This window comes from Malus domestica, chromosome 15 (genome assembly GCF_042453785.1).
Source record: "Malus domestica chromosome 15, GDT2T_hap1".
In the NCBI taxonomy this organism is placed as follows: domain Eukaryota; kingdom Viridiplantae; phylum Streptophyta; class Magnoliopsida; order Rosales; family Rosaceae; genus Malus; species Malus domestica.
The window spans coordinates 48,466,216-48,493,305 of NC_091675.1; the positions used below are offsets into that span (position 1 = coordinate 48,466,216).

Below are 27,090 nucleotides of genomic sequence, written 5' to 3' on the forward strand. Positions count from 1 at the left end.
GACGATGATATTTTGTTACTTATGACTACGGTCTAGTGGTATTCCTCTTTACTTGTAAGTGAGAGGTCTTAGGTTAGAATCTCGTAGAAGACGAATTTAATACCAAATTAGGTTACCTATTGTGTTGCTTAGCCGAACTCTCCATCTCGTTAAGTGTAAAATATATCGCTGTACTAAAAAAAACAACAATAATATTTTGATCAAATTATGAACAACACTCCTCAAAATCTCGAAAATTTATTATTTCAGCGATTGAGCAACAGTAGATTAATTATTTCAACCAATTTCCCAATAGATTTTTGGTGGAGGGGGCGCAAATAAGGAGCTTAATCCCTTTATTTTCTCTTAATTACATCCTCAAATTGCATGGACTGTTTGGGTTCTATTTTTCGCATGGCAGGGAGATATATACCTTCACCATTTTCAAGCAATACTCCATTCCGTTTCGAGCTCATTTCTGAGCTGTGCAAGCTGATTTTCAGGCAGGATGGCGGTCACTAAGTGACCTTCATTAGCACGAGCTTTGTCTTTGCCATATTTTGGCCCTGCAGGAAGCACCAAAACACCTCCTTCATCACCAACCCCATCAATGGTGTAGTTTGCGTAAACCGGTTTTTGTCCCTTCAATTCAAGCCCGTAAATCTCCGCCTCTTCCAAATTTACGAATGTTAATTTTGCTCCGTATGCTATGAAGTCCGAGTTCCCGTTGTCCCTTCGCACCACCTCTCTAATTATACCATTCTCTTCTGCCCTCTTGTTCACAATCAGCTCTGCCAATTTCGAGACATCAGCTTTCGCGACGGAGAAATCTGCTTCAACTGTGCTGAACACCATGTCATTGCTCGGAAGTTCAAGTTCCCTTTCACGGGAGTTTTTGGCACAAATTGTTACTATTTGTATCTTCTCTGAGTTTTCCTTTTTAGTTTTGGACAAGGATTTCCATATTACAGCAGAAAGGACTTCAAAAGCTGAGAACTTGGCTGATTGGCTTGGTGGACAAGAAATGCTCGAGAGCAAATGGTCGAGCTTTTTGGCAGAAATATGAAATGTATGCGTCTTCGTCTGGCAGCTGTTGGTTGTCAGCCAGTGATCACCAACTGAATCAACCCTTTTGAGAGAACATGGTGTCCCCGGAATTGAAAGTGTCTGGAGTTGAGACCTTCGCCCAGGTTCTGGCGGGCGGGGAGATTTTGGTGGCGCGTGACCTGCCATGAACTTCCCCCACATGTTGATGAAGTCTGATGCAGAAAATGCATCTCCGAGGACATGCGCCCAGCTTAGCCCCACTGACATCCCTCCACATTTGAACCATGTGAACTGCTTTGAAACCATATGAAAGAAGACCATAGGTAAATAATTTCACCAAGTTCTGATTGTTTGTTCAATAACTTTTTCATCAACCTCATTTCTCGTCCTACACACCCCAATTTATTTTCGGACTTTGGATTGAGTAAATGAAAGGAAAATCAAGGGACGTAAGGAAACAGGGTGTGCAAAAGGAGAAAAAAGGAAGATGTCTCATTATTTGTTTATTATGTTTTTGTTTCACTTTTTTAATCGGACTTTGTGTGTGTGTGTGTATTTTATATATATATATATATATATACACACACACATATGTATTACCTGTACAAAGACCAAAGGAGAGAAGCCTAGATCAGGACCAAGGACTTGATTATAAGCAAGACCATTAAAAGCAGAAGAGTCCTCAATGGCCATGGCCAACAATTCATCAACGGTTTCCTCACAATGCGCTTCTACAATTCTCACACCGCTATCGTTACACCTGATGAAGGGCCTGCCTGTTTCAGATCTCCGAATCCTCCCGGAGGCGGTGAAGTAGAGTTGCAGCAGTTGGAATATAGGTTTCTTCAAGTCGTATATTGTAAGTCCCTCAACTGCCTCGCTCTTAAATAAGTAGACCCCTTTGATGTAGTGAAGCTTCATGGCCAAGTCCATGTCGGTGAGCTCATGGACCTTGTTTCGATCACTTGTGACCGTAGCAGGTACAACTGACGATAGCCTCGTGCCGGAATTGTTGAGGCAATTGATGTTGGTTGACCCCATTTCTTTAGCTAGAGATCAAACAAAAATGAATGGAGTTTTTGTTGGCTATGTTGGTTTTAGTTTTGTGTTTAATAGATCATCTTCCTACCGTTGGTATATATAGAGAACTGCATCCATGGAACAGGTTCATCGCGGTTATAGAGTTGTTAATGCAATGTCATGTGCAAGTTTCTCGTCACATGACAATGCCTTATTAGACTGTTACATTTTTCTAACGGTGAACTCATATGTATAATATATGTAAATGGGGTGGAGTTCACCCAATTGAAGTCCTCTAGGAATGGGCCATGTGTCCTACTATATATGGTGAACCCCTAGCATACTACCGTTGAATAGGGTAATGCTAAAGAGATAAATTTAGTAAACTAAAATGACATGAAAGTTGATGATCGAATTTTTGTCTACAAATTTAATTTCCCTAGCATTACTCTTATTACTTAAGTGTTGATTAATGTGCTTATTTCTTATTGGTGACACATCATTTAGTTTGCAAATTTAGTCTACAAATTTAGTCTACCTTGTATTACCCCCATTGAATAAGTTGGGTACGTATACTAGAAAAACTTGCACAATCCATCCATGAATTGAATTCAGTTTCAACATAAATGGGATCTGTGATACTCTAATTTTGCCACAAGCATTGACGTAAGTTTTAAACCATTAGATTAGTTCTCTTTTTTTGGTTGAGATCTAAATCTAGTATGACATTTAGTTAATATGATTTTGTTGTGCATTTTTTCTTTTGCATGCACTAATTGTAACTTTTAGATTCTCGTCAAAGGCGAAATTGAACAATATTATTATGTTGGTCTTGTATGAGGCTTAATCCACTCCCCTCACCTCTTTAGTGTAGATACTATCATTTGTTAAAAAAAGTTATAACTTTTAGATTAGTTTGGTGTTTTGTAGGTTTGTAACATTATGACTCCTAAACATGGAAAATGAAAAGAAAAAACCACATTGTAAATTTTAGTTTGCTTTTGCATGCACTAATTGTAACTGTTAGTCCTTTAGAACTTTTATTCAAAATAAGGTTTAAAAGGGAAGAGAAGGAAGTTCTATCAAATTTACTAAACAGAATAATTGATCCACATTGTGACAAGTTCATGACCAATGATCAAAGCTCCAATTTGTCTAAAGTTCAGGACCAATGTTCTAATTTTTTTAAAAAAATTTTAAATGCAAGGATATATTTACACTAAGCACTGAAGGATTTGGGATAAACCTAGCAATAGAAACACAATATTAAACTCGTTATCCACAAAAGCTAGACTTAAAATATCTCATTTAAAAATAAAGAAAAATACGGCTTCTTCTTAGTATTAAGTATCCTCCATGGTTCTTTTTCCAAAATTTATTCAATCTCAAGACAATACAAAAGAGAGCATTCTACGACGAGAAAACAGGTGTGAAAATCACCTTCGACTCTCTTGATTCTTTTTTATATTTTGGTTTTTAATTTTTTTTGTCATTTTCTCTCTGTCTTCATCAAAGGAAAAAAACAGTCCCATCATGCATTAAGTTTCTGATGACATAGGGGCACTGATTCTGATAGAAACCAACAAATTGATCGCAGCGTTAAAATTCGTTGAAAGGATCTGACCCACCCCACCTTTTGGAGCCAACAGCAGCAACCAATATGATACGTGTACACCACTATTCTAACGTTTTGTGCCAAATAATATGATGCACGTGAAGAGAAACTTACGTGTGATGCTGTATTATTAACACACGAGACACCACTATAATGGCGTATTGTTTTAAAAATAGTTTTTGTTGTCCTCAAAATTGGACCCCCCTTGCAATATTTCTGTTGAGTCCCTCAGTCTTTTGTCTAAAACATTCATTTTTAGGGGTAGAAATGAGACTTTCTGGCCCGTATGAATTTTGTAACTGATTTTTTTTTTTGAACAAATGATATTATCTGTACGGAAAGGAGGTAGGCTTAGGCTCACAATGGGCTGGCAATAATGTTGTTCAAATTCGCTTTTAGCGATAATCGAATCTAAGACCTCCTACTTACAAGTGAAGAAGAATATCATTAGACTGTAGTATTAAGTGGCAACTGAAATTTAATTTTTTTTAATCTTCATTTGAAGATCAATCCCACAAATGCATGATAGTTTCAGTCCTATAAATGTATGATAGGACAATGGTTCATCGTGACATGTTACTTACTCAAATCGTTGATCTGTTTCTTATATTTAGATGAATAAACGATCAACGATTCAAATAATTTTATATAGAGATAATTTTCGGATGAATTTTTAAGAAATTGAACATTTCTACTTTTAATTGTAAAATTGTACGATAAAGATATGTTATTCGCATAAGCCAAAAAAGTATTATCCTTAACAATGCCTAAACATTAAAATTATGGTAGATGGGAGAATGGGAGTTGTATGTATTTTCCAGCACTTTAAAAGTTTCAATTGATGTGTCATTAAACCGATTCATCCTTGTCTTGGTAGTGCTGTAGATAACTACATATCATGTATTGGGAGTTATATATTGCTCACAAGTCACAATCTTTGAAGTGTACATATGAAAGCCTTTCTAGTTCGAAATAAATTAGGTCCAGCCTCATATTTAAAAAAAAAAATGATATTATGTATACTAAAAAGAATAGGATAAACTTAGCCTTACAATGGACTAGAAATAATGTGATTCAAATTCACCTTTGGAGGGAATTGAACCTAAAACATCTCGCTTATTACAAGTAAAGAGGAATATCACTAGACCGTAGTATTAAGTGACAGTCTCAGATTTTAAATATTTTAAATAAGGAAACAATAATCACATTTTTTTTTCTCCCTTACACACCCATAGGGATGGGCAAAATACCCGCGGTTATGGATAACCGTGGTTACCCACCCATTTAAATTTCACGGTTACGGTTATGGGTAACCGTTTAGATAATTAAACGGTTATGGGTATAACCGTTTACCCATGAAATTTAAATAGATGGTTATGGGTATTAACCGTTGTTATAAACGGGTAACCATTTACCCATTTATTTTATATATGTAATGTTGAATATTTAAAATAAATAAATAAATAAATAAATATATATATATATATATATAGACACACACATACGGGGCTGTTTGACAAGGGATGAGAATATATATATCAGGGAGCTTAAGGGGAGGGATCCCCATTTTTTCAAAAAAAATGGAGACACGCTCCCCACCGTTAGATTGACTTTAATGAAATTGTGTAGTTGAGATTAAAACACAGGCCATAGAATCTCAACCACAAGATTTCATTTAATTCAAATCCAACGGTGGAGAGCGTGTCCCCATTTTTTTGAAAAAATGGGGATCCCTCCCCTTAAGCAATTCCTATATATATATATATACACACACAAACACATACGGGGCTATTTGACAGGGGATGGAAAGTTGGGTTATTAACCCAACAATCATCTCTCTTCAATTTGAATACTGCATCTTTTTTTTTCTTTTTTTTTTTTTTTTTTTTTTTTTTTTTTGAAAACTGGAACAACAGAACCTGGGCTAAGAAGCCAACCAAACAGAAAGCCAACACAAGGCAAACAACAAGCAGAAGCTAGAAAATCCTTGGAGGGATTAATATTATGACAATTTTTTTTTTAATTTTTAAGTTGTTAAAAAACATGTAGACGGGTGAAAAATGGGTTATGGTAAAAAAAAAAAAGGATAAATGGGTTAAAAAGGGTAAATGGGTAAACGGGTATTAAACGGTTACGGTTAAATGGGTATGCGGTTATGGGTATGGTTAACCGTTTATAAATGGTTATGGTTATGGATATAACCGTTTAGGCAATTACCCAACGGGTAAACGGTTATGCGGGTATGAGCATAAACAGTTATGGGTAAATTAACCGCGGTTACCCGCCCGCATAACCATTGCCCATCCCTACACACCCATGATTCATTATGTTTGTCGGTTCTGTTTGAAGCATTTAATTTTTTAGTTAGAAATGAAGAGAAGTATGTAAGATGACGAAAATGACATGGTTCTGTTTGAGGTATTTAATTTGATAGTTTGAAATGAAGGGAAGTATGTAAGATGACGAAAATGACATGTGTTTATCATTTTGTGCAATGTCATCAAATACGTAATGTGAAAAATCTTTATTTCAGATCGAGTACCGTATGCTCATGAGATTGCCTTCTATTTTTTGGATTCTTTTATATAGGTCCAATTGAATTAAAAATTGAACCTATTTCAAAAATTAAAAATCATTAAAAATTAAATATACATCAAAAGATAGGTTATAAAATTGAATATCTTTCAAATTTTCTCTTTTTTTTTTTTCAAACAAAAACCCTAGCACTGTAAGTCTTAGCCACCAGTCCCTTGTTTTGGCTTGGGGCCGGCGATAGCCTATCCTTCCTCCTCTTAGCGCCTCCCTCTCCTCCTAACCTCTCCGCTTCTCTAGCCTCTCCACTTCCCGCCTCCCATCCCTTCCTTTTCCCCCACCACTCCTCCGCGACGCTCCCTTTCTTTTCCCCTTTCTCTCTAGATTTTGGTGCCGCATAGCACCTCTTCTCTACCACCATTTGGTGGGCAGCCAATTTTCACGGCTTTGATGCAAACCCCCTCCCCCTCCCCCAAATCCGAGATTTACTACCTCACATGGTCTATTCCCTTGATTTAGGCAAGATTTGCGGCTCCCCTTGACTGATACGTGGCGGCACCGGCTTCCCTGACCAGATCTGTGGCTGTCTTGCTTTGCTTTGCTCACGGTTGTGGCAGATCTCACTAGAAGCGGTAAAGTTGCGGGTTGAGAAGTGCTAATCGTTGGAGACGAGCCAGCTGGAGGATTTCATTTCTCGGATTAGTGTAGGTCAATATAGGTTTGTTTACACCGCATCCAGTGGGTAATGTCTCGCCTAGCCAATGATATGGCCACGCGTGTGTGCGGTGGTTTTAATGTGGCCTCGCTTGTTAGCGATAATTTGGTGTTGTCTTACTTATGTGGTGTGGTGGTGATATTACGTGTGTTATGGTATAAGTCTATTCCGTCTGCTGTCTTTGTGGCAGATTTGTAACGGAATGCTTATGCTAGTGTGTTCACTTGTGTAGCCAATTTAGGGGTTTATCATTTTTACTTGTTTGTGCAAATTACCTCCAAATCAAATATTTAGTCACTGAAGACTACCCATATGACAACCTTTGTAACTGTTACTATTAGTAATGAAAACCGCTATCATTTTTTGTCAAAAAAAAATTGCAAATTAAAATCTAGCTACCCCTAACCCCCAACTAATGTGACATTTTATGCTCCAAATCAAAAAAAAATATTGAAAGTTGTGAATTGCCATGGTGGTTAGAGGTTTTTTGTTCGAATCATACCTTTCTCTTTGTATAGATTAGTGTATATGATCTCTTGTAATAGGAATCATAAGTATTGGATCAAGGACAATTTAACCTATGTTGTTGTAGACATTGAAATTTCGTTGAAATAAATGTTAGCCATCGCATTAAAATTACATTTGTAAACATTGAAATTTTAGTGAAATAAATGTTGACCATTGCATTAAAACTACAACAATCCACCCAAATTCACCTACAACCTCCACCCAAATTCACCTACAACATACACCCAAATTCACCTACAACAATCCACCCAAATTCACCTACAACCTCCACCCAAATTCACCTACAACATACACCCAAATTCACCTACAACAATCCATCCAAATTCACCTACAACCTCCACCCAAATTCACCTACAACAATCCATCCAAATTCACCTACAACCTCCACCCAAATTCACCTACAACAATCCACCAATTCACCTACAACATCCACCAAAATAAATGGATGGTGGTGGTTCATTCCCAAAGCCTATAAATAGGCTCCTCCATCAAAGAATCAAAAGAGGATTTTTACATACACTTTCTCTACTCCCAAATTGGAAGAGAAGTCACACCACACCAAAGCCTTGAAGCCTCGAAACTTAGAAGCTCTCAAGCAAATCCCGAAGGATCAAGAAAGCCCTCTTCGTTCTTCGTGAAATCCTCCTTCAAGATCAAGCCCCAACGCCCCTTGGAGAACTTCCACTCATTCAAGATCAAGCCCCGACGGCCCTTGAAGAAGGTGTTCATCACTCATCAACTGTTCGTCCAAGATCAAGCCTCGACGGCCCCTGGATCAGCAACACTACCTCTACGCGTTTCAAAGATAGAATCAGAGGCCAAATTCGTAGAAGAGATTGTAACCCCTAAATCATTAATACAAATATTATTTTGTACACGTGTTCTTGTCTCATTCGTTTCAGGAATTTTCCGTGTTTACAAATTTGGCACGCCCGGTGGGACCGTCTCTACCTCTCATCTCTATCTTTGAATCCACAACAAGCACAAATAGCGTCAAGGAAGGCCCAAGTTGTTCTCGCTGCCAATGCAAGAAACAAGAGCGCCATCACGACAGGGGGCGTCACTTCAGGCATCATAACTCGGAGCAAGGCAAAAGCTCTTTCTGCCGCCTCTTCCGCCCCTGCATCAACTCCGCCAAAGGCACAAGAGCACCCGAGGCACAAACCGGTGATCACCCTGGCCTCGCTCAGGGCGCCAAGAGAGGAAAGCCAGAGGAAGTACTCTGAATCCTTACTTTCTGATGCCGACTCAAGCAGCGGCATAGCTATGCAAGTCATGGTGGCTGGAGCGACTTCAATTGAGGAGCAGCTGGCTCAGATGAGTGAAACAATCGCAAAACTCACAAGGACTGTGGAGGACAAAGACCTGCAAATCGCAGCGCTCGTTAACCAACTAGATGCAAAGCCCGATGAGAAAGTCAGGCAAGGGGATAATCTAGTAAAGAGGGAAAACGACGAGGATGAGGAACCTCCAGTGGAGAACGTCGAAGAGACACTGAAGCCGGACCAAGCGGCGACACTCATGGGGTCTCTCTCTATCCAGCAGTTGCAGGAAATGATCGCCAACACCATCAAGGCGCAGTATGAAGGAAGCTCACATGACTCCGTACTATACTCAAAGCCCTACTCCAAGAAGATTGACGCTTTGAAGATGCCAAAGGGTTATCAACCACCAAAGTTTATGCAGTTCGATGGAAAGGGGAACCCGAAGCAACATGTCGCCCACTTCATTGAAACCTGCAACAATGCTGGAACAGAAGGAGACTACCTCGTTAAGCAGTTCGTGCGCTCGCTGAAAAGCAACGCCTTTGACTGGTACACCGACCTCGAGCCCGAGTCTATCAACAGTTGGGATCAGCTAGAAAAGGAATTCCTCAACCGCTTCTACAGCACGCGCCGCACCGTAAGCATGCTGGAGCTGACCAGTACGAAACAGTGGAAGGAGGAACCCGTCGTCGACTACATCAATAGATGGCGTTCATTAAGTCTGGATTGCAAAGATCGGCTTTCTGAAACCTCTGCCATTGAGATGTGTGTTCAAGGCATGCACTGGGGGTTACATTACATTCTCCAAGGCATAAAACCAAGAACGTTTGAGGAGCTGGCAATGCGTTCCCACGACATGGAGCTGAGTATCGCCAATCACGGAAAGAATGAGCCGATCACCCACTTCAAGAAGGATAAGGTGTTCGCCCCGAGTGTGGACAAGACTGGAAAAAAGCCTGCCAAGGAAACTTTTACTGTCAACACTACCCCCATCAAAACTCCATCTGCGCCTATCAAGACCACCTCTGCGCCTATCAAGATTTCCTCCAAGACCAAGGCAAATGAGACAAAGAGAAGTGAGCCTCCTCGCACCCAAGACAAGTATAAAAACACCTTGAGAGAGTTGGAGCAAAAGACGTACCCTTTTCCTGACTCAGACGTGGATGCGATGTTAGATGACTTGCTGGAAAAGAAGGTAATTGAGTTACCAGAGTGCAAGCGCCCTGAAGAAATGAATCGAACGAACGATCCTAGGTACTGCAAGTACCATCGTATCGTAAGCCATCATGTGGGCAAGTGCTTCGTCCTCAAAGAACTCATTATGAAGCTAGCGCAACAAGGGAGAATCGAGCTAGACCTTGAGGACACAGCCGCAACACATACTACTACGGTGGCGTTCGGATCCTTCGATCCCGTGCCTCTCCAAACGACACCCGACCATTCCTATCAATGTGCAAGCTACACGGCGCCATCTACTCAACCATCGCCGGGGGCAAACGAACAAGATGCGTATACTGATGATGATGAAGGATGGACATTGGTGACCTACAAAAAAACAAGGAAACCAAAACCACAAGCCACAAGACCAAAGGTGGAACAAGTGAGAAAAAACCGTCGCCGCAACAGTAGGAAGCCTAAAAGAAACGTAAAAGTCAATAAGCCAACGTATGCTGGGGAACCCATGGAGCAAGAGCCACGCATTCCTGTCTCCTTGCGCGAGTACTTCCCGAATGACTTCTTCCAACAGTGCACTATCGCTGCATGCCATATGGTCGAAGTAGAAACGGAAGAACCTCCAAAAGGCAAAGATATCACCACTGAGGGAGAAAAAACTCTCACGCTCGAAGAAGGTCTGCCAACACATTTTAGCATTGAGGAAGCGCTACGATTACCAAAGAAGATGCGAATAGCATTAGCAGCGGTCTTGGAAAGTCCCAATGAACATGAAGTGCAAGAAAGCAAGAACGAAGGCTTGAAGCTTCAGCCACATGAATGTGCCACATGTTGTGCTATCGAGGATGCAATCCATTTCACCGACGAAGACTTGCTGCTAGGATCCAAGCCTCACAACCGTCCTCTCTTCGTCTCTGGGTATGTAAAGGGGCACAAAGTCAACCGCATGCTCGTGGATGGTGGATCAGCCATAAACATCATGCCAAAGTCAACAATGACTACAATCGGCATCAAGGCAGATGAGCTGTCCCTAAGTCGTCTACTAATCCAAGGTTTTAATCAAGGAGGACAAAGAGCGATGGGCATGATCCGAGTGGAGATGACTATTGGTGAACTCAAGTCGAGCACGATATTCCACGTGATTGATGCAAGAACTTCCTACGGCTTACTCTTAGGAAGGCCTTGGATCCATGCGAATGGAGTAGTACCGTCCACCCTTCACCAATGCTTAAAATTCTACCGAGAAGGAGTGAAGGTGATATATGGCGACACCAAACCATTCACTGAAGCCGAATCACATTTCGCAGACGCCAAGTTCTACATGGATGAAGACATGGTACCCGAAGCTCTTCCAAAAGAAATCAAATCCACGGGCAAAGCAACACCTAAAAAGCAGGAGCGACAAGCCATGCCCAAGAAGCAAGAAGAAGAAGTTACGCCGTCTTCAAGCAAGAACGATAATGAGCTGGCTAAACGAGCAACAACAAAGGGGAGTAGGATGCCCTCAAATGGACCAAACATACCCGTCTTCCGATACATCCCGATGTCGAGAAGAAAGAATGGTCAATCTCCGTTCGAAACTGGAGCAAACAAAGCCGATGCACAGAGGCATATGGATAATGTAAAGTTGCTCAAGACGAATGCAGTTTTACCTCTGACACAGCTAGGCGGCACTAAGGTCGCAAGACTACCACAAGGCTTCATAAAAGCTCTACCAAAGGGGGTGGAACCGAGCTTTCTCCCAACCCAGAGGACCGAAGAAGGTTTTGATCCAAACGCCTATAAACTCATGTCGAAAGCTGGCTACGACTTCGCTTCTTCTTCGAATCATGAAAAGAAGGTTTCAAACACCATTAACAATAAAGAACGTGACCTCACCGAGACTCAAAAGAAGTTGAAGAAGCACGGTTACGGAGTTGATAACAACAAAGCTGGACTAGGCTTCACACCAAATGCACCCGTGAAGATTTCAAGCAAAGCGGAAAATGCTAGCACCCAACACATCAGCGTGAGTATTGAACAAGATCATAATGAGCCTAAATCCACCCCTTGGACGTCAGTCTTCGATAGGATGAATCGTTCAAGATCCAGAATGTCAGCACTTAACCGCATTGGTGGTCAAAACCGAACCTCCGTCTTCAAGAGACTTAACATGCCAGCATCCCAAAGCTCTGTTTTTGAAAGGTTGTCAAAACCTAAGAGGCAAAGCAACACGACTAGCTCTCTTCCTCGTCAGTCAGCTTTGGAAAGACTTGAAGACAGCAAGAAGTTTTCCAGAAATAGGAAGACAATGTCAAAGGAAGGAAAACTCGACATGATAGCAGAAAAATGTGATATTCGAAGCTCAATTCCTTCAAGGATGAAGCGCCAAGCAATCTTGGAGGTGGACACAAATGGACCACTGAAAGTAAAAAGGCGCACCATCATCCACACTGGACAATCTTCATGCCGACCAGCCCAAGAGGACGACACCGAAGAGGAATTCCAAGATGTCTTCCACATCACGATCCAAGAAAGCGGAGAAGATGAGATCCCCGAAGAAGATGTCGCTGCTGCGCCACCGCAACTTGAGGATGGGGGGCAATCCACGGTTGATGATCTCAAGGAGCTCAACTTAGGCACAAAAGATGAGCAGAAACCTATCTTCGTGAGTGCGCTGCTAAGTGCAGACGAGGTAGATGAGTATTACCAACTGTTATCAGAGTACAAAGACGTCTTTGCTTGGACTTACAAGGAAATGCCCGGCCTTGACCCTGTCATCGCTGTACATCATCTTGCAGTTAAGCCTGGAACGCGACCGATAAAGCAAACTCAAAGGCGCTATCGATCCGAGCTAATTCCACAAATCGAGGTAGAGATTGATAAGCTAATCGAAGCAGGCTTCATTCGAGAGGTGCAATACCCCAAGTGGATCTCCAACATCGTCATCGTCCTTAAGAAATCTGGACAAATACGTGTTTGTGTAGACTTCCGGGACCTCAATGACGCTTGCCCGAAAGATGACTTTCCCTTGCCGATCATCGAAATCATGGTGGACGCAACCACTGGCCACGAGGCACTGTCATTTATGGACGGCTCTTCTGGATACAATCAAATTCGTATGGCTCTCGAAGATGAGGAACTAACAGCATTCCGCACTCCAAAAGGTATCTACTGCTACAAGGTCATGCCGTTTGGTCTAAAGAACGCTGGAGCCACATATCAGCGAGCAATGCAGAAAATCTTCAATGACATGCTACACAAAAACGTAGAATGTTATGTAGACGACGTGGTGGTCAAAACAAAGAAAAGATCAGATCACTTGAAGGATTTGCGAGTAGTGTTCAAAAGGCTGCGAAAGTACAACCTCAAGATGAACCCGTTGAAGTGTGCGTTTGGCGTCACCTCTGGAAAGTTCCTCGGCTTCATTGTCAAGCACCGTGGCATTGAAGTGGACCAATAAAAAATCAAGGCCATCCAAAACATGCCCGAGCCAAGAAACCTGCACGAGCTGAAAAGTCTACAAGGACGACTAGCCTTCATCAGACGCTTCATCTCCAACCTTGCAGGGCGTTGTCAACCGTTTAGTCGACTCATGAAAAAGGATGTTCCATTCATATGGGACGAAGCGTGCCACAATGCTTTTGAAAGCATAAAAAAATATTTATCAAGTCCACCTGTCCTGGGGGCGCCTGTGCCCGGGAAACCACTCATATTATACATCGCCGCTCAGGAAAGTTCAGTGGGAGCACTCTTGGCCCAGGAAAACGAATTCCAGAAAGAAGGAGCGCTTTACTACCTGAGTCGAACGCTCACCGGCGCCGAGTTGAACTACTCCCCAATAGAGAAAATGTGCCTTGCCTTAGTGTTTGCCATCCAGAAGCTCAGACATTACATGCATGTTTACACCATCCACTTGGTTGCTAAAGCTGACCCGGTTAAATATGTCATGTCCAAGCCAGTCTTGACAGGGCGACTAGCTAAATGGGCGTTGATTCTCAATCAATACGAGATCATTTGCGTCCCAGCTAAAGCCGTCAAGGGACAAGCATTAGCAGACTTCCTTGCCGATCATCCAATCCCAGCCGATTGGAAAATCTCAGACGACTTGCCTGACGAGGAGGTATTCTACATTGACATATTTCCGAGATGGACGATGTTTTTCGACGGATCCGCACGAGCAGACGGAGCGGGGGCAGGAGTAGTATTCATGTCACCGCAAAGGCAAATACTACCTTACTCATTCCAACTAAGCGAATTGTGCTCCAACAACGTCGCTGAGTACCAGGCACTAATCATCGGGCTTCAAATGGCGATCAACATGGAAATCACAACCCTTGAGGTATATGGCGACTCTAAGCTCATAATTAGTCAACTCTTGACTGAATATGAGGTGAGGAAAGATGATCTCGTTCCGTACTTCCGATTGGCAACTCAGCTGCTACAAAAGTTCGAGGCCGTAACACTAGAACACGTGCCGAGAAAAGAAAATCAAATGGCAGACGCTCTCGCCAACCTAGCCTCGAGTATGACACTAGGGGAAGACGAAGCTGCAGATGTGCCAATTTGCCAAAGATGGGTTATCCCCCTCGCCACCGAAATGATACTAGATGATACAAATGTCATCTCGGTACTTCCAGTCGATGTTGAAGAATGGAGACAACCATTGATTGACTACTTGGAGTATGGAAAACTTCCAAATGATCTGAGACACCGCTCTGAAATACGTCGACGAGCACCTCGCTTCCTCTACTACAAAGAAACACTCTACCGGCGCTCTTTCGAAGGAGTACTTCTGAGATGCCTAGGTGAGGAAGAAGCCAATCAAGCCATGGAAGAAGCACACTCAGGCGTGTGCGGGGCGCATCAATCTGGACCAAAGCTACATTTCCAGCTCAAGAGAATGGGTTACTACTGGCCAAGTATGGTGAAGGATTGCCTGGAACATGCCAAAAGGTGCCAAGCCTGCCAATTCCACGCCAACTTCATACATCAACCACCTGAACCATTACACCCTACAGCCGCTTCATGGCCATTCGATGCATGGGGATTGGACGTCGTGGGACCAATTACTCCAAAGTCGTCTGCAGGAGAAGCTTACATCCTAGCTGCAACAGATTATTTCTCCAAGTGGGCTGAAGCCATACCCCTAAGGGAAGTAAAAAAGGAAACTGTTGTCCGCTTCATCAAAGAGCATATCATCCACAGGTATGGTGTGCCTCGGTACATTATCACTGACAATGGAAAACAGTTCTCCAACCGACTTGTAGACGAACTCTGTGAGAAATACAAGTTCAAGCAGCACAAGTCTTCCATGTATCATGCTCCGGCCAACGGTCTCGCAGAAGCATTCAACAAAACATTGTGCAACCTCTTAAAGAAGGTGATCGGCCGAACAAAGAGAGACTGGCACGAAAGAATAAGCGAAGCACTTTGGGCATATAGGACAACGCATAGGACTCCTACCCAAGCTACCCCTTATTCTCTCGTATATGGCGTAGAAGCTGTTTTACCGCTAGAAAGTCAAATCCCCTCACTTAGGATGGCTATACAAGAAGGCTTGACTGATGAAGAGAATGCAAAGTTGCGCCTTCAAGAGTTGGAATCACTCGACGAAAGAAGGCTCGAAGCTCAACAACACTTGGAATGCTACCAAGCACGGCTATCCAAGGCATTCAACAAGAAGGTCCGCCCAAGGTCTTTCCAAACTGGAGATCTCGTCCTTGCATTACGAAGGCCTATCATCACAACTCACAAGACAAAAAGCAAGTTCACATCAAAGTGGGATGGACCGTACGTAATACAAGAGGTCTACACGAACGGCGCCTACTTAATCATAGCAGAAGACGGCTTGAAGATCGGTCCCATCAATGGCAGATTCTTGAAGCGTTACTACCCCTAAAGGCTACGGCACAAAGCTCCTGGCCCGCAAGAGCATAAACTGTGTACGGCGAAATCATCATCAAAATCACTATAAAAAAATTTAAAAAAAAAAAAAAAATCATCGCTCATTTGAACTACGTTATGACTTGATCCCTCATCAACCGAGGGTACGTAGGCAACTTGAAACTTCAAAACATCAAGTACAGTCACATCACCAACAAAAACACAAACACTTTGAAGAATAAATAGCAAATTCAAGATATGAATATTTTATTTCTTTAAAGAAATGATTTGGTTACAAAGCCATATTACAAAGGTGAGCACTACGCCAACGTCACCACCAAGGGAAAACTGTGACCAAAAGGCATTGCACAGCAAAACCCCACCTGCAACACATGGTGCGCACACCCGAAACAAGTGGACCTCCAAGTCAGCCACGCGACCTCGTCTGCAAACACCTTCTTTTCCGTTGACTCTTCTTCTTCCTCTCATAAAAGTTGCACAATCACCCACAAAAGAAAAGGAAGACCCGCAGATGCACAAAATCTGAATCCAGATGTGGTGTTTCTCTCTCTCTCCTATGCAGCGACGTCTCTCTCTCCTATGCAGCGACGTCTCTCTCTCCAAGCCACAGCAAAGACGAACCTGTAGCAACAAGAATGAAGTTGCAGCGGTTGAAGACGAGGAAAGCAACTCGGCCTTGTCATTCGAACCTACACTCGCATTCACTTTCTCTGACCGAGTCAAGCAGAGCAGACTTTTGATCCCTTCCTAGGTTCTTCGCCGGTTTAGCAACCTCAGCCTGACAGAGCACTATATAAAAATAAAAAATATATATATATTTATATATGCGGCAAACCGTCCTCAGCAATAAAACATACCTCACAAAGTGAAGGCAGCGCCCTCATTCATCTTCTCCATTGGTGGAAACATTTGCAGCGCCATCGAGGACGATAAACGGAAGCCCAAGCGGTTGTAGCAACCATGCTGCAGTCCTTCATCCTTCCGTCCTCATGCTCTTTGCAACTCTCCCTGAAGCTTGCAGGATAATGAAGTTTGTTGTTGCTGCCCTAATTTTGATAATGGTGAGCTTTTCCTTTGCCGCAGTGAAGACTTCGGATGAACACGATGAACATCGACGTGACCGACTGCAGGGCGATGGGGTTGAAGAAGCTGCACCACTTTTTATCCAACACCGAGCTCACCACACGGCAGACGAGAAGAGCACGTCGCAGCAAAGAAACAGGACGGTGCAGTTAAGATTCAGGGCAGTAAGCTAGTGCAGTGTCTATGTAAAGACTACGCAATGCCCTATGTATGTATGCATGTGTGTATGAATGCGTGTGTATATATATATTGGTCTCAACAGGCTGCAAATAAAACCGGTCTGCATGTAGTGCAGTGACTGTGCAAACAGTGATCCGCATGCGATGCAATGACTGTGTAAAAAGCAATCCGCATGCAATGAAGATTGTGATAAGGTGATTGTGCAAGTGAAAAGATGGTCCGCATGCGAGAAGAACGCAATGCAGTGAGGAATGCCACCAAAAAAACCAACTGTGCTATCGTCAAGCCACTCACGAGTGTGTATTACTATTCGCAAGTCAATAATGGAAAAGGAAATGGGTGGTGATGACAAAATGATGCTTCCAGTCACCATCTAAAAAGAAATGGGTGCACTAGTCACCATCTAAAAGGAGGTGGGTGCATAGGGAAGTAATGCATCTTAGTCAGATATGCGTTTTATTTGCGTTTCAACACAACATACTGAATAAAATAAGACATGTCCATTAATATCTCCGAGAAATTACACAAAAAAAAAAAAAAAAAAAAGCCTTCACGAATGTCACTTGTGTGAAGCCTCAGTACTTGGAGCCTTGGTACTCGGTGGAACCCTAAAGGAAGGAGGCACCGAAGATAGCTTATTCGGAGCCTCAATACTTGGTCGAACTCCAGATGACGAAGGCAAAAAGTGCCTCTGGAATACATCCACAAACTTCCGATGGTCACTTTGAATTCGATCTTCGGAGTCCGTCAGCTGATCAAGCTTCCTCTTCATGCTCGTCGAATAATTATTTGCAAGCACATGCAACTCTCTATTCTCACGCTTGAGCTGCCTAATCTCTTGACTAAGAGCTGCCACCTCAGTTGTCAATGATTCAACCTGGCGAGTTCGAGCAAGTAAGCGTTGGCCCATGTTGGAAACAGAGTTCGCACACTGGACACTGAGAGCCTGGGACTCTTGAACAGCTAACTCGTCGGACCGTCGTGAAAGTATCCTATTATCTTTAGGAGTGAGGAGGTTTCTAGCTACAACCGTAGCCGTTGTTGCATCCCTCATCACAGAGTCTTCAACTGTAAGAGGGCCATTAGAAGAAAAAAAAGACGGGCGCCATACATTACCCTGACGCGGTGCACCTGTGTCGCTGCTAAGACTCAAATCTAAGCAAATGTTAAAAGGGGAAGTCATTTTCAAAAATACTAAAAGAAAAAGGTTGGATGCAGTAAAGAGTAGCAGAGGTAATTTTTCACGGACAGACAATCTTCAAATTGTGCGTGTTGAATACAATTGACACCTCTTTAAAAGGAGAGGCAGCACAACCATTCGTTCGTAAATCGAAGAAACACCACTCCCCGAATTTCAAAACCCGGATTTTTCTGCGTAAAGTCCGTCGACACTTCTCAGACACAATCTCAGCTTTCGGCTATCACGTGCAACTTTGTCAGATATCACTGATAAAGTTGAAAACGTGTAAGGTCCATTACGCCAACTACCGCACTTCTGCCGACAAGCGTGGGTGACAAGGCCACGCTCACCCTACCACTTGATGTTGAGAGCTCACCATATAATTCGACCTCCATCTTATAGCAAGACACACATCTAGCTTGACTCATCTTCCTTGCCGAAGGCATCTGCAACCAAAACTCAGTTTTCTTCCTCCCTGAAAACACATCCAACCTGACCTTTCTTCCTTGCCGAAGACATTTGCAACCCAAAACTCAGTTTTCTTCCTCCCTGAAAACGCATCCAGCCTGACCTTTCTTCCTCGCCAAGGGCATCTGCAACCAAAATTCAGTTTTCTTCCTCCCTGGAAGCGCCTCTTCAACCAAGCCACACCAGAGTAAAGGTATCTCATATCACTGGGGTTGAGAGCAAGAGTATCTCATAGCATGCTTTCTCCCTATCCTTTTCTTTGTCCTCCCTCTTCACTACGAAGACAAGGATAAAGAAAGCAATATGTCGGTACCTCCACTCAAGCTCCTGGTAAGGAACCGACTGCTTGGAACCTTTCCTGATTGCTCACCTAGCCGTGCTCTCGAATACGCATCGTCAACATTTTCTGCTTCCTCTTCGTCTACCACGTCTGCCTGGAAAACAGATGATGCAGGTGAAGATGATGCAGATGAAGATGATGCATCGAAGCATATGGAGACAGGCGCGACGAATGCATGTGCTGATCGTCCGCTACTTCTTCAAAAGCAAAAGTATCTCATATCACTGGGGTCGAAAGCAAAGGTATCTCATATCATGCTCTTCCCCCATCTTCTCATCTGCCCTTGCTCTTGCCTGCAGAACAAGGGGAAAGGAAGCAATCAGTCGGAACCTGAAATTAAATGTCCGACCAGGAACTGATTGCCCGGAACCTTTGCCTGGTTACTTACCTAGCGTTGCTCTCGAGTGCTCATCTTCAACTGCTAATATGTCTCGAATTCCGTCAGCAAATGCTTCAAGAGTGTGGATCTGTTGACATCGGCTCTTTGCACTGAAGCTGCCAAGCATGAGTGAGTCGCTGAGAGGTGGTGCTCCGAGGAACCATTTAAAGGCAAAAGGTTGCACATCGCTTCAGCCATGCAAAAGAAATAAGCAGAGAAGAATGCAACACAACAAGCTGGAACAAATCATGAAGCACGAAGCCCTTCCCTGCATGACCACATAATCCAGACGGAGGAGTTCAAGTAAAGATCCAAGCTAGACACCGTTGCTCTAACCAAAATGCTCGAGAAGCTTTAACAAACCTTCGCCGGTACCGTCACCGAAGAGCAAAGCCTCGATAATCCTTAAAGATTAAGTCACCAACTGGAAGAAGAGCCCATCAATCTTGAAGATCATACTGTTGACCAAACTGCTCAGGGTTCATATGAAAATGCTGCGAGCTTCCTTGATCTTTCAAAGCATGCATGTCCTGAAACTGCTCGTGGTCATGTTTAAGTTCGAAATCAAGCCTCAACGACCCTGACTCAAGATCAAGTGTCCACCACCCTTGAGTCAAATCCAGTTCAAGATTAAGTCTGTGGAAAGTCCTTTGGAGGAAACCAGAAAACTCCTCCAGCCTAGTTCAAGATCAAAGCTGTGGAAAGTCAACAAGCACAACAAAATACGTGCTGATTCATCCATTATCAAAGCCAAGGATCGTCTACTACGTGAAGCTCCTTGTGGTCCAATTTCATCCAAGATCAAGCCTCAACGGCCCTTGAAGAAATTTCAAACAAAATTCAAGAACAAGCCTTAACGGCACTTGAAGAAACTCCCAGACCTCTTCAAGATCAAGCCTCAACGGCCCTTGGATCGACATCTACATTAAGGGACTTCAAAACGCATCTTCTACACGTGACAAGCACATGTATACTATGCGCCTTGAAGTGTGGGCATTTGTAGACATTGAAATTTCGTTGAAATAAATGTTAGCCATCGCATTAAAATTACATTTGTAAACATTGAAATTTTAGTGAAATAAATGTTGACCATTGCATTAAAACTACAACAATCCACCCAAATTCACCTACAACCTCCACCCAAATTCACCTACAACATACACCCAAATTCACCTACAACAATCCACCCAAATTCACCTACAACCTCCACCCAAATTCACCTACAACATACACCCAAATTCACCTACAACAATCCATCCAAATTCACCTACAACCTCCACCCAAATTCACCTACAACAATCCATCCAAATTCACCTACAACCTCCACCCAAATTCACCTACAACAATCCACCAATTCACCTACAACATCCACCAAAATAAATGGATGGTGGTGGTTCATTCCCAAAGCCTATAAATAGGCTCCTCCATCAAAGAATCAAAAGAGGATTTTTACATACACTTTCTCTACTCCCAAATTGGAAGAGAAGTCACACCACACCAAAGCCTTGAAGCCTCGAAACTTAGAAGCTCTCAAGCAAATCCCGAAGGATCAAGAAAGCCCTCTTCGTTCTTCGTGAAATCCTCCTTCAAGATCAAGCCCCAACGCCCCTTGGAGAACTTCCACTCATTCAAGATCAAGCCCCGACGGCCCTTGAAGAAGGTGTTCATCACTCATCAACTGTTCGTCCAAGATCAAGCCTCGACGGCCCCTGGATCAGCAACACTACCTCTACGCGTTTCAAAGATAGAATCAGAGGCCAAATTCGTAGAAGAGATTGTAACCCCTAAATCATTAATACAAATATTATTTTGTACACGTGTTCTTGTCTCATTCGTTTCAGGAATTTTCCGTGTTTACAGTTGTGAAACATAAATAGTGATTGTCCTTATTCCACGTATAGTAGTAAATCATCATAAACAATCACATTAACGTAGAGAAGCGTTTTGGGTTAACATTAATGTATTTGATGCCTTATATAAAGATGGCCTAATGATAATGGAAGACACTTGAGTTCTGCTTCACTTTCTCTCTTGTCTCTCTTTCTATTCTCTCGTATTTCATACTTTATTTCCAACACGTTACAAGCGCGAATGTTATCTCAAATTTTGTTTTAGATTTCAAAGCGAGAGTGGAGATAAGAGAATGGCAGTACAAGATCAACTAGTGCAGAAAAGCAACTATGCTTTGGCGATTCATTATCTATTTTCCTTTCTTAAAACTTTTGTTGTGATAGTATTTTTTTTTTTTTTTAGGTCGAGTGATAGCGTTAGTAAGTTAGATGTTAGATAGCATTTGTAATGATAATTTTAGTTATATGTTTTTATCCTCGGTCATGTTTCTACTAATAATATATAACTCTGCTGCATATTTACTATTGAAGTGATTAGCCCCTCTATTATTGCCTAACAGATCTTGAATTTTATCCATTTATTTTTATATAGACCTTTTCACATGGCAAATACTTAACTAATTATACTCTGAATATGTATTCTTTTAAAAAAAAACTAATGAAAAATAACTTGAAAACTTTGAGTTTTAATAAAAAATAAAAAAAAAACTATGTAATAATTAACTTTATTTAATGGTTAATAGAAAACCCAAACAAGTTCAATTAAAATGACTCAACCAGAATAACATACTAATTTCTCCATTTTGCCCCCGACGTTTTCAGGTTATATTAGTTTTGTTTTCCGTTAGTTTAGTCATGCGGAAGAACACAGTTAAATCGCTTGTGCTTTTGTTTGCAAAATTTGATATCGTTAATAAAAATGGCAGAGTTGTACGCCCATGGATTTGCTTATCGTTAATTCCCATGGATTTGATATCGCAAAACTTAGGCCTTTATAACGTTTTTAGGGGTGGCGCTCGTTTGGTGCAGGTGGTGGTGTATACCAGAGTTTTTCTTGTCCGCGAGATCCCACCGGAGTGCCTTCGGTTTGGGAGATGATGGCAAATCCAAGACGACGAGAAGACGACAAAGATGAAGCATCAGAAGATGGTGGGATCCAAGTTTTGGGTGCTGGTTTGATTTGGTTGGTCACGGTGATTTTAATGGTGATGCAATGCGTCAGTGATGAGGTTGGGGTGAAGAGCAGCGGCGGCTGCTCTGTTATGGCACTGGCAGACCAGACGGAGAAGAAGAAGACTACCCGTTTAAGCAAAACGGTGTGATTTGATATGGGTTTAAAAAACACCCTCCTAGCTACGTGGGAGGCTGAAAGCCTCACTATTTCTTATTCAGAAAAAAAAACAAAAACAAAAAAAACCGCGTGGTGTACTTTATGCGGTCCACTTTATCAGTTTTAATCAATGTATAAAATATTGATGATATCGAAAATATCGGTAGTCTAAAAATACAGAAATTTCAATGGAAATATCGGGATATTATCGATAACGATAAAAATTGAATAAAAACCACGGAAATTGTAAGAAAAACTTGGAAATTTTTATTGAAACTTTGTAGGATGTTTATTTAGTCAATTATCTATTAGTTTATCACAAAAAATTGGAAGGAAATGCATTGCGTGATAGATATAACTGATTTAAATTGATTATATAGCGAGCTGGCAAACATTGTGAGTGTAGAAAATATGTAGTAATTAATGAAAGAGTTTAAACACACCATAATCATTTATATATAATGAATTAGTACAATAGTTTACACTTTATACATTGCATGGTAAGATACATGAGTGACTTAGCAAGGTCAAAAATATCGATGATATCAGAAATATCGGTAGTCCAAAAATACGGAAATTTCGATGAAAATATCGGGATATTATGGATATTTTAGACCATGGTTCTAATTATAACTCCCACTCCCTAATTAACTATTTGCTTTATCACATTCTAATTTTGTATCTTTTCTCCTCCACCTCTTAATCCCCTCATTTCCAAAATTCAAGTGTTGTATTTTAGTTTAAATTAATAATATAAAATGTTAAATTCATAATATATTTTTGTTTTTGATAATTTATTATGATTTTTTAATATTATTTGCATTGGTTAGTTCTTGTGAATACTTTTAGCCTTATTAATTAATATGGTTTTTTTTTTTTTTTGGATTAACTGATATGTGTAGAAAACATTTCAACCATGAGTACCATTAAGAGTTGACTTCACAATAAAATGACAATCAATGGTCAAATGATAACTTAATTATTTACATTGAGAAATATGTTATTTCTTGTATGGACAATGAAACCACATAACAAGTTTTTATAGTATGAAACCTCTTTGTGCACAAATTTAGCCTTTGTAACTTGTAACGTTGTTTGTAGAAAGATTATGAATGAAAAATTGTAGTTCATCGTTTAATTATTCAATGTTGCTTTCATTAATTTTTCTAGAGCTTTTATATTGGGACCACCTCATGTTAAAATCCTGGATTCGTCACTAGTCGTCGTCATGCTGTGAAAAGCACTACTACAGGAATTTGAAGTCACCATTTCAAGTAGGGTTCTCGTGTCTTTGCTCCAATATAAATTTTTGAAGATATTAAAAACTAAATAAAACTAAAATTGAATATTTATAAAGTATTTGATAAACATAAGTCCAAAATTTGATTACATATTCTTGTTTGTCATTTGGGGGAGTAATCTTGTATTATTTATGGAACTTCTAAAAGTTAAACAAAAATAATTCACATTATTTCTGGAAATGAACAAAATAAACATTATTTCAGAAATTAAATCAAAATAACCACACTGTTCATGAAACCGAACCAAAATAACTCATACTATTTCTAAAACTACAGCAAACTAACCAACACTATTTTTGAAAGTGAATCAAAATAACTCACACTATTTTTGGAAGAAAACAAAATAAACACTATTTCTGAAACTATAGCAAAATAATCCACACTACTTCTCGAACAACAACAAAATAACCCACACTATTTCTGGAACAACAGAAAAATAAACCACACTGTTTCTCGAACTACATCAAAATAACTCATACTTTTTCTAAAACTACAGCAAAATGAACCACATTATTTCTAAAATGAAACCAAAATAACTCATACTATTTTTGGAACTACAACAAAATAACCTACACTATTTCTAAAACTAAAACAAAATAATCACACTGACACACCCCGACCCGGAATGTCCACTAGAACTCCGAATCGAGTTGTGATAGCCTTTGTAGCTTGTAATGTTGTTTGTAGAAAGATTATGAATGAAAAATTGTAGTTCATCATTTAATTATTCAATGTTGCTTTCGTTAATTTTTCTGGAGCTTTTATATTGGGACCACCCCATGTTAAAATCTTGAATTCATCACTGGTCGTCGTTGTCATGTTGTCAAAGGCATTACTACAGGAATTTGAAGTCACCATTTCAAGTGGGGTTCTCATGTCTTTGCTCCAATATAAATTTTTAAAGATATTAAAAACTAAATAAAACTAAAATTGAATATTTATAAAGTATTTGTTAAACATGAGTCCAAAATTTGATTATATTCTTGTTTGTCATTTGGTGGAGAAATCTTGTATTATTTATGGAACTTTTAAAAGTTAAACAAAAATAATTCATACTATTTCAAGAAATGAACAAAATAAACATTATTTCAGAAATTAAATCAAAATAACCACACTGTTTATGAAACCAAGCCAAAATAACTTACACTATTTCTGAAACTACTGCAAACTAATCGACACTATTTCTGAAAGTGAATAAAAATAACTCACACTATTTCTTGAAGAGAACAAAATAAACATTATTTGTGAAACAACAACAAAATAACCCATACTATTTCTCAAACTACAGCAAAATAAACCACACTATTTTTGAAATGAAACCAAAATAACGCACATTATTTCTGGAACTACAACAAAATAACCTACACTATTTATAAAACTGAAACAAAATAATCACACTATTTCTAAAACTACAGCAAAATAACTCACACTATTTCTGAAACTGAATCAAAATAACTCACAATATTTCTGAAACTATAGCAAAATAAGCCATAATATATTTGGAACTACAGCAAAACAACTCAAACTATTTCTGAAATGAAACCAAAATAACCCACACTATTTTTGGAACTACAACAACATAACCTACACTATTTATGAAACTAAACCAAAATAACCATACTATTTCTGGAAATACAGCAAAATAGCCCACACTATTTCTGAAACTACAACACTATTTCTAAAACAGAACCAAAATAACCCACAATATTTTTGTAACTACAACAAAATAACTCGCATTATTTTTGAAATTGAACCAAAATACTATGGATTACCACTAATTTAACTACAATACTATGGATGATATAATCAGTCTCAATATGTTGCAAATTTGTGGTACCCTTAATAAACGAACCAACATACTATAACACGAGTAGATTGAGAATACTGCAAGAATAAATATTTATGAGTACTGGAAACACTAAACACATGGTGTGTTACTTCACGTGTTATAATCATAATGGATAAAATTATATAGTATTAAATATCCAAAATACTAGACACTATTTTTGTAACTGTTGACCCTAAAAACTACCAGGCCTACGTGACGCGCAGGCCAAGTAATTAATAAGCTAACTACGTCATTCGGTTGTGTGTGGGGCGTGCCAACTCGTCGGCCGAGTTCGGTCGGGGGAGTAAAATATGTTAATGTAGCATTGGGCTTTCTACTAACTTCTTGATCTTGTGACTGCGGCCGAGGAAGGAACACATCTTGTCTTGTGAGTTTTAGAGCTTGAAGACAAGGTTGCTAGTTCTACGAAGTTCAATTTTAAATTCGACTTTCAATGTGCCGAATGTAGTAACCTGGTAACACCTTACTTCGCTGAGAAGGCTGATGAGATGACCTCAACCAACAAGGACTCGGAAATCCTTGTTGACCGAGACTTGGATAAATAACCAGTTGGTCTCGAAGCAGTGCTATTTATCCAAACTGAAGGTGCTCCTGGATCGGCTGATTTTACGGCTCCAGTGCTGTTTATCCAAACTGAAGATGTGTTGGCGGGAAGAAAGGGGAGAACGATAAAATTCTAAGGGTTGTTGAGAAACTTTGCGTAAGGCAATTTGTGTGTTGATTTGGAGAGATCCTTCTCAATTACCTACCGCTTTGTATTTATAGAGCTACTATACTGGCTTTGGCGGCTGACACTTGTTGCAGAATCCAATTGCATTTCAAACTCATAAAGCGATTAACGTTACGCTGGGCAAAGCCCATGTCTTAGTCATTTAACTTATCTTTATCTCATTCTGACTCATTTAATTAATTCAGCATCAACCCCAAATAATCATCTCATGCAAACTAGAGCCACTTGTTCATTTGTAGCAACCTGATGTACTGTCACTTTATCTCCAAGTCTTGCATGTGATGCCATCTGACTAAAATTCTTGGCATCCTGCCAAGGATATTCGGTCCCACCATTTCCTTATTTCATCTATAGTAAGGGTTGGTTCAAAAAACTGAAAACTGAAAACAACAAACCGAAAGAAAAAATCGAACCGAAAAAAAAAAACCGAACCGAACTGAAATGTTGTAAAAAGCGACGTTGTTTTATATTTAGTAATAGAAATGACATGTCGTTCTGAAAGTTTGTATTCGTATTGGTCGACAACGTCGTTCAGTGAATTCAGTTTGAAACCCAAAAACTAAACATTGATCCCTCATTCACTCCAAGCCTCCTCCTCTATCTCTCTCTCTCGGTTTTCAATCACTTTCTCGGGTGCGTT

At 40.6% G+C, this 27,090-nt stretch overlaps 2 protein-coding genes across 3 annotated transcripts; one reads left to right on the top strand and one right to left on the bottom strand.

Annotated features, from left to right (window-relative positions):
• Positions 1–218: 218 nt before the first annotated feature.
• On the bottom strand, positions 219–2,455 carry LOC103425270 (protein ECERIFERUM 2-like). Of its 2 annotated transcripts, none has more exons than XM_008354495.4 (2): positions 1,627–2,455; positions 219–1,317 (listed from the first exon to the last, which is right to left on the bottom strand). In XM_008354495.4, the coding sequence occupies exons 1-2, from the start codon at positions 2,065–2,067 to the stop codon at positions 424–426; spliced, it is 1,335 nt and encodes a 444-aa protein (XP_008352717.1). In that variant the 5' UTR covers positions 2,068–2,455; the 3' UTR covers positions 219–423. The 2 variants fall into 2 exon arrangements, with proteins under 2 accessions (XP_008352717.1, XP_008361577.1); XM_008363355.4 differs by having other exon boundaries at positions 219–1,320.
• Positions 2,456–9,557: 7,102 nt separating this feature from the next.
• On the top strand, positions 9,558–15,966 carry LOC139192571 (uncharacterized). The gene has a single exon (XM_070814817.1). It carries the CDS (start codon positions 9,558–9,560, stop codon positions 13,314–13,316), a length of 3,759 nt encoding a protein of 1,252 aa, XP_070670918.1. The 3' UTR covers positions 13,317–15,966.
• The last annotated feature ends 11,124 nt before the right edge of the window (positions 15,967–27,090 follow it).

Excerpts from the sequence above, each read along its gene's own strand:
- LOC103425270 (XM_008363355.4), bottom strand. The coding sequence starts at position 2,067 with ATGGGGTCAACCAACATCAATTGCCTCAACAATTCCGGCACGAGGCTA. Across the intron at positions 1,321-1,626 it reads CTCCTTTGGTCTTTGTACAG|CAGTTCACATGGTTCAAATG; the intron begins GTAATACATATG and ends ATGGTTTCAAAG.
- LOC139192571 (XM_070814817.1), top strand. The coding sequence starts at position 9,558 with ATGGAGCTGAGTATCGCCAATCACGGAAAGAATGAGCCGATCACCCAC.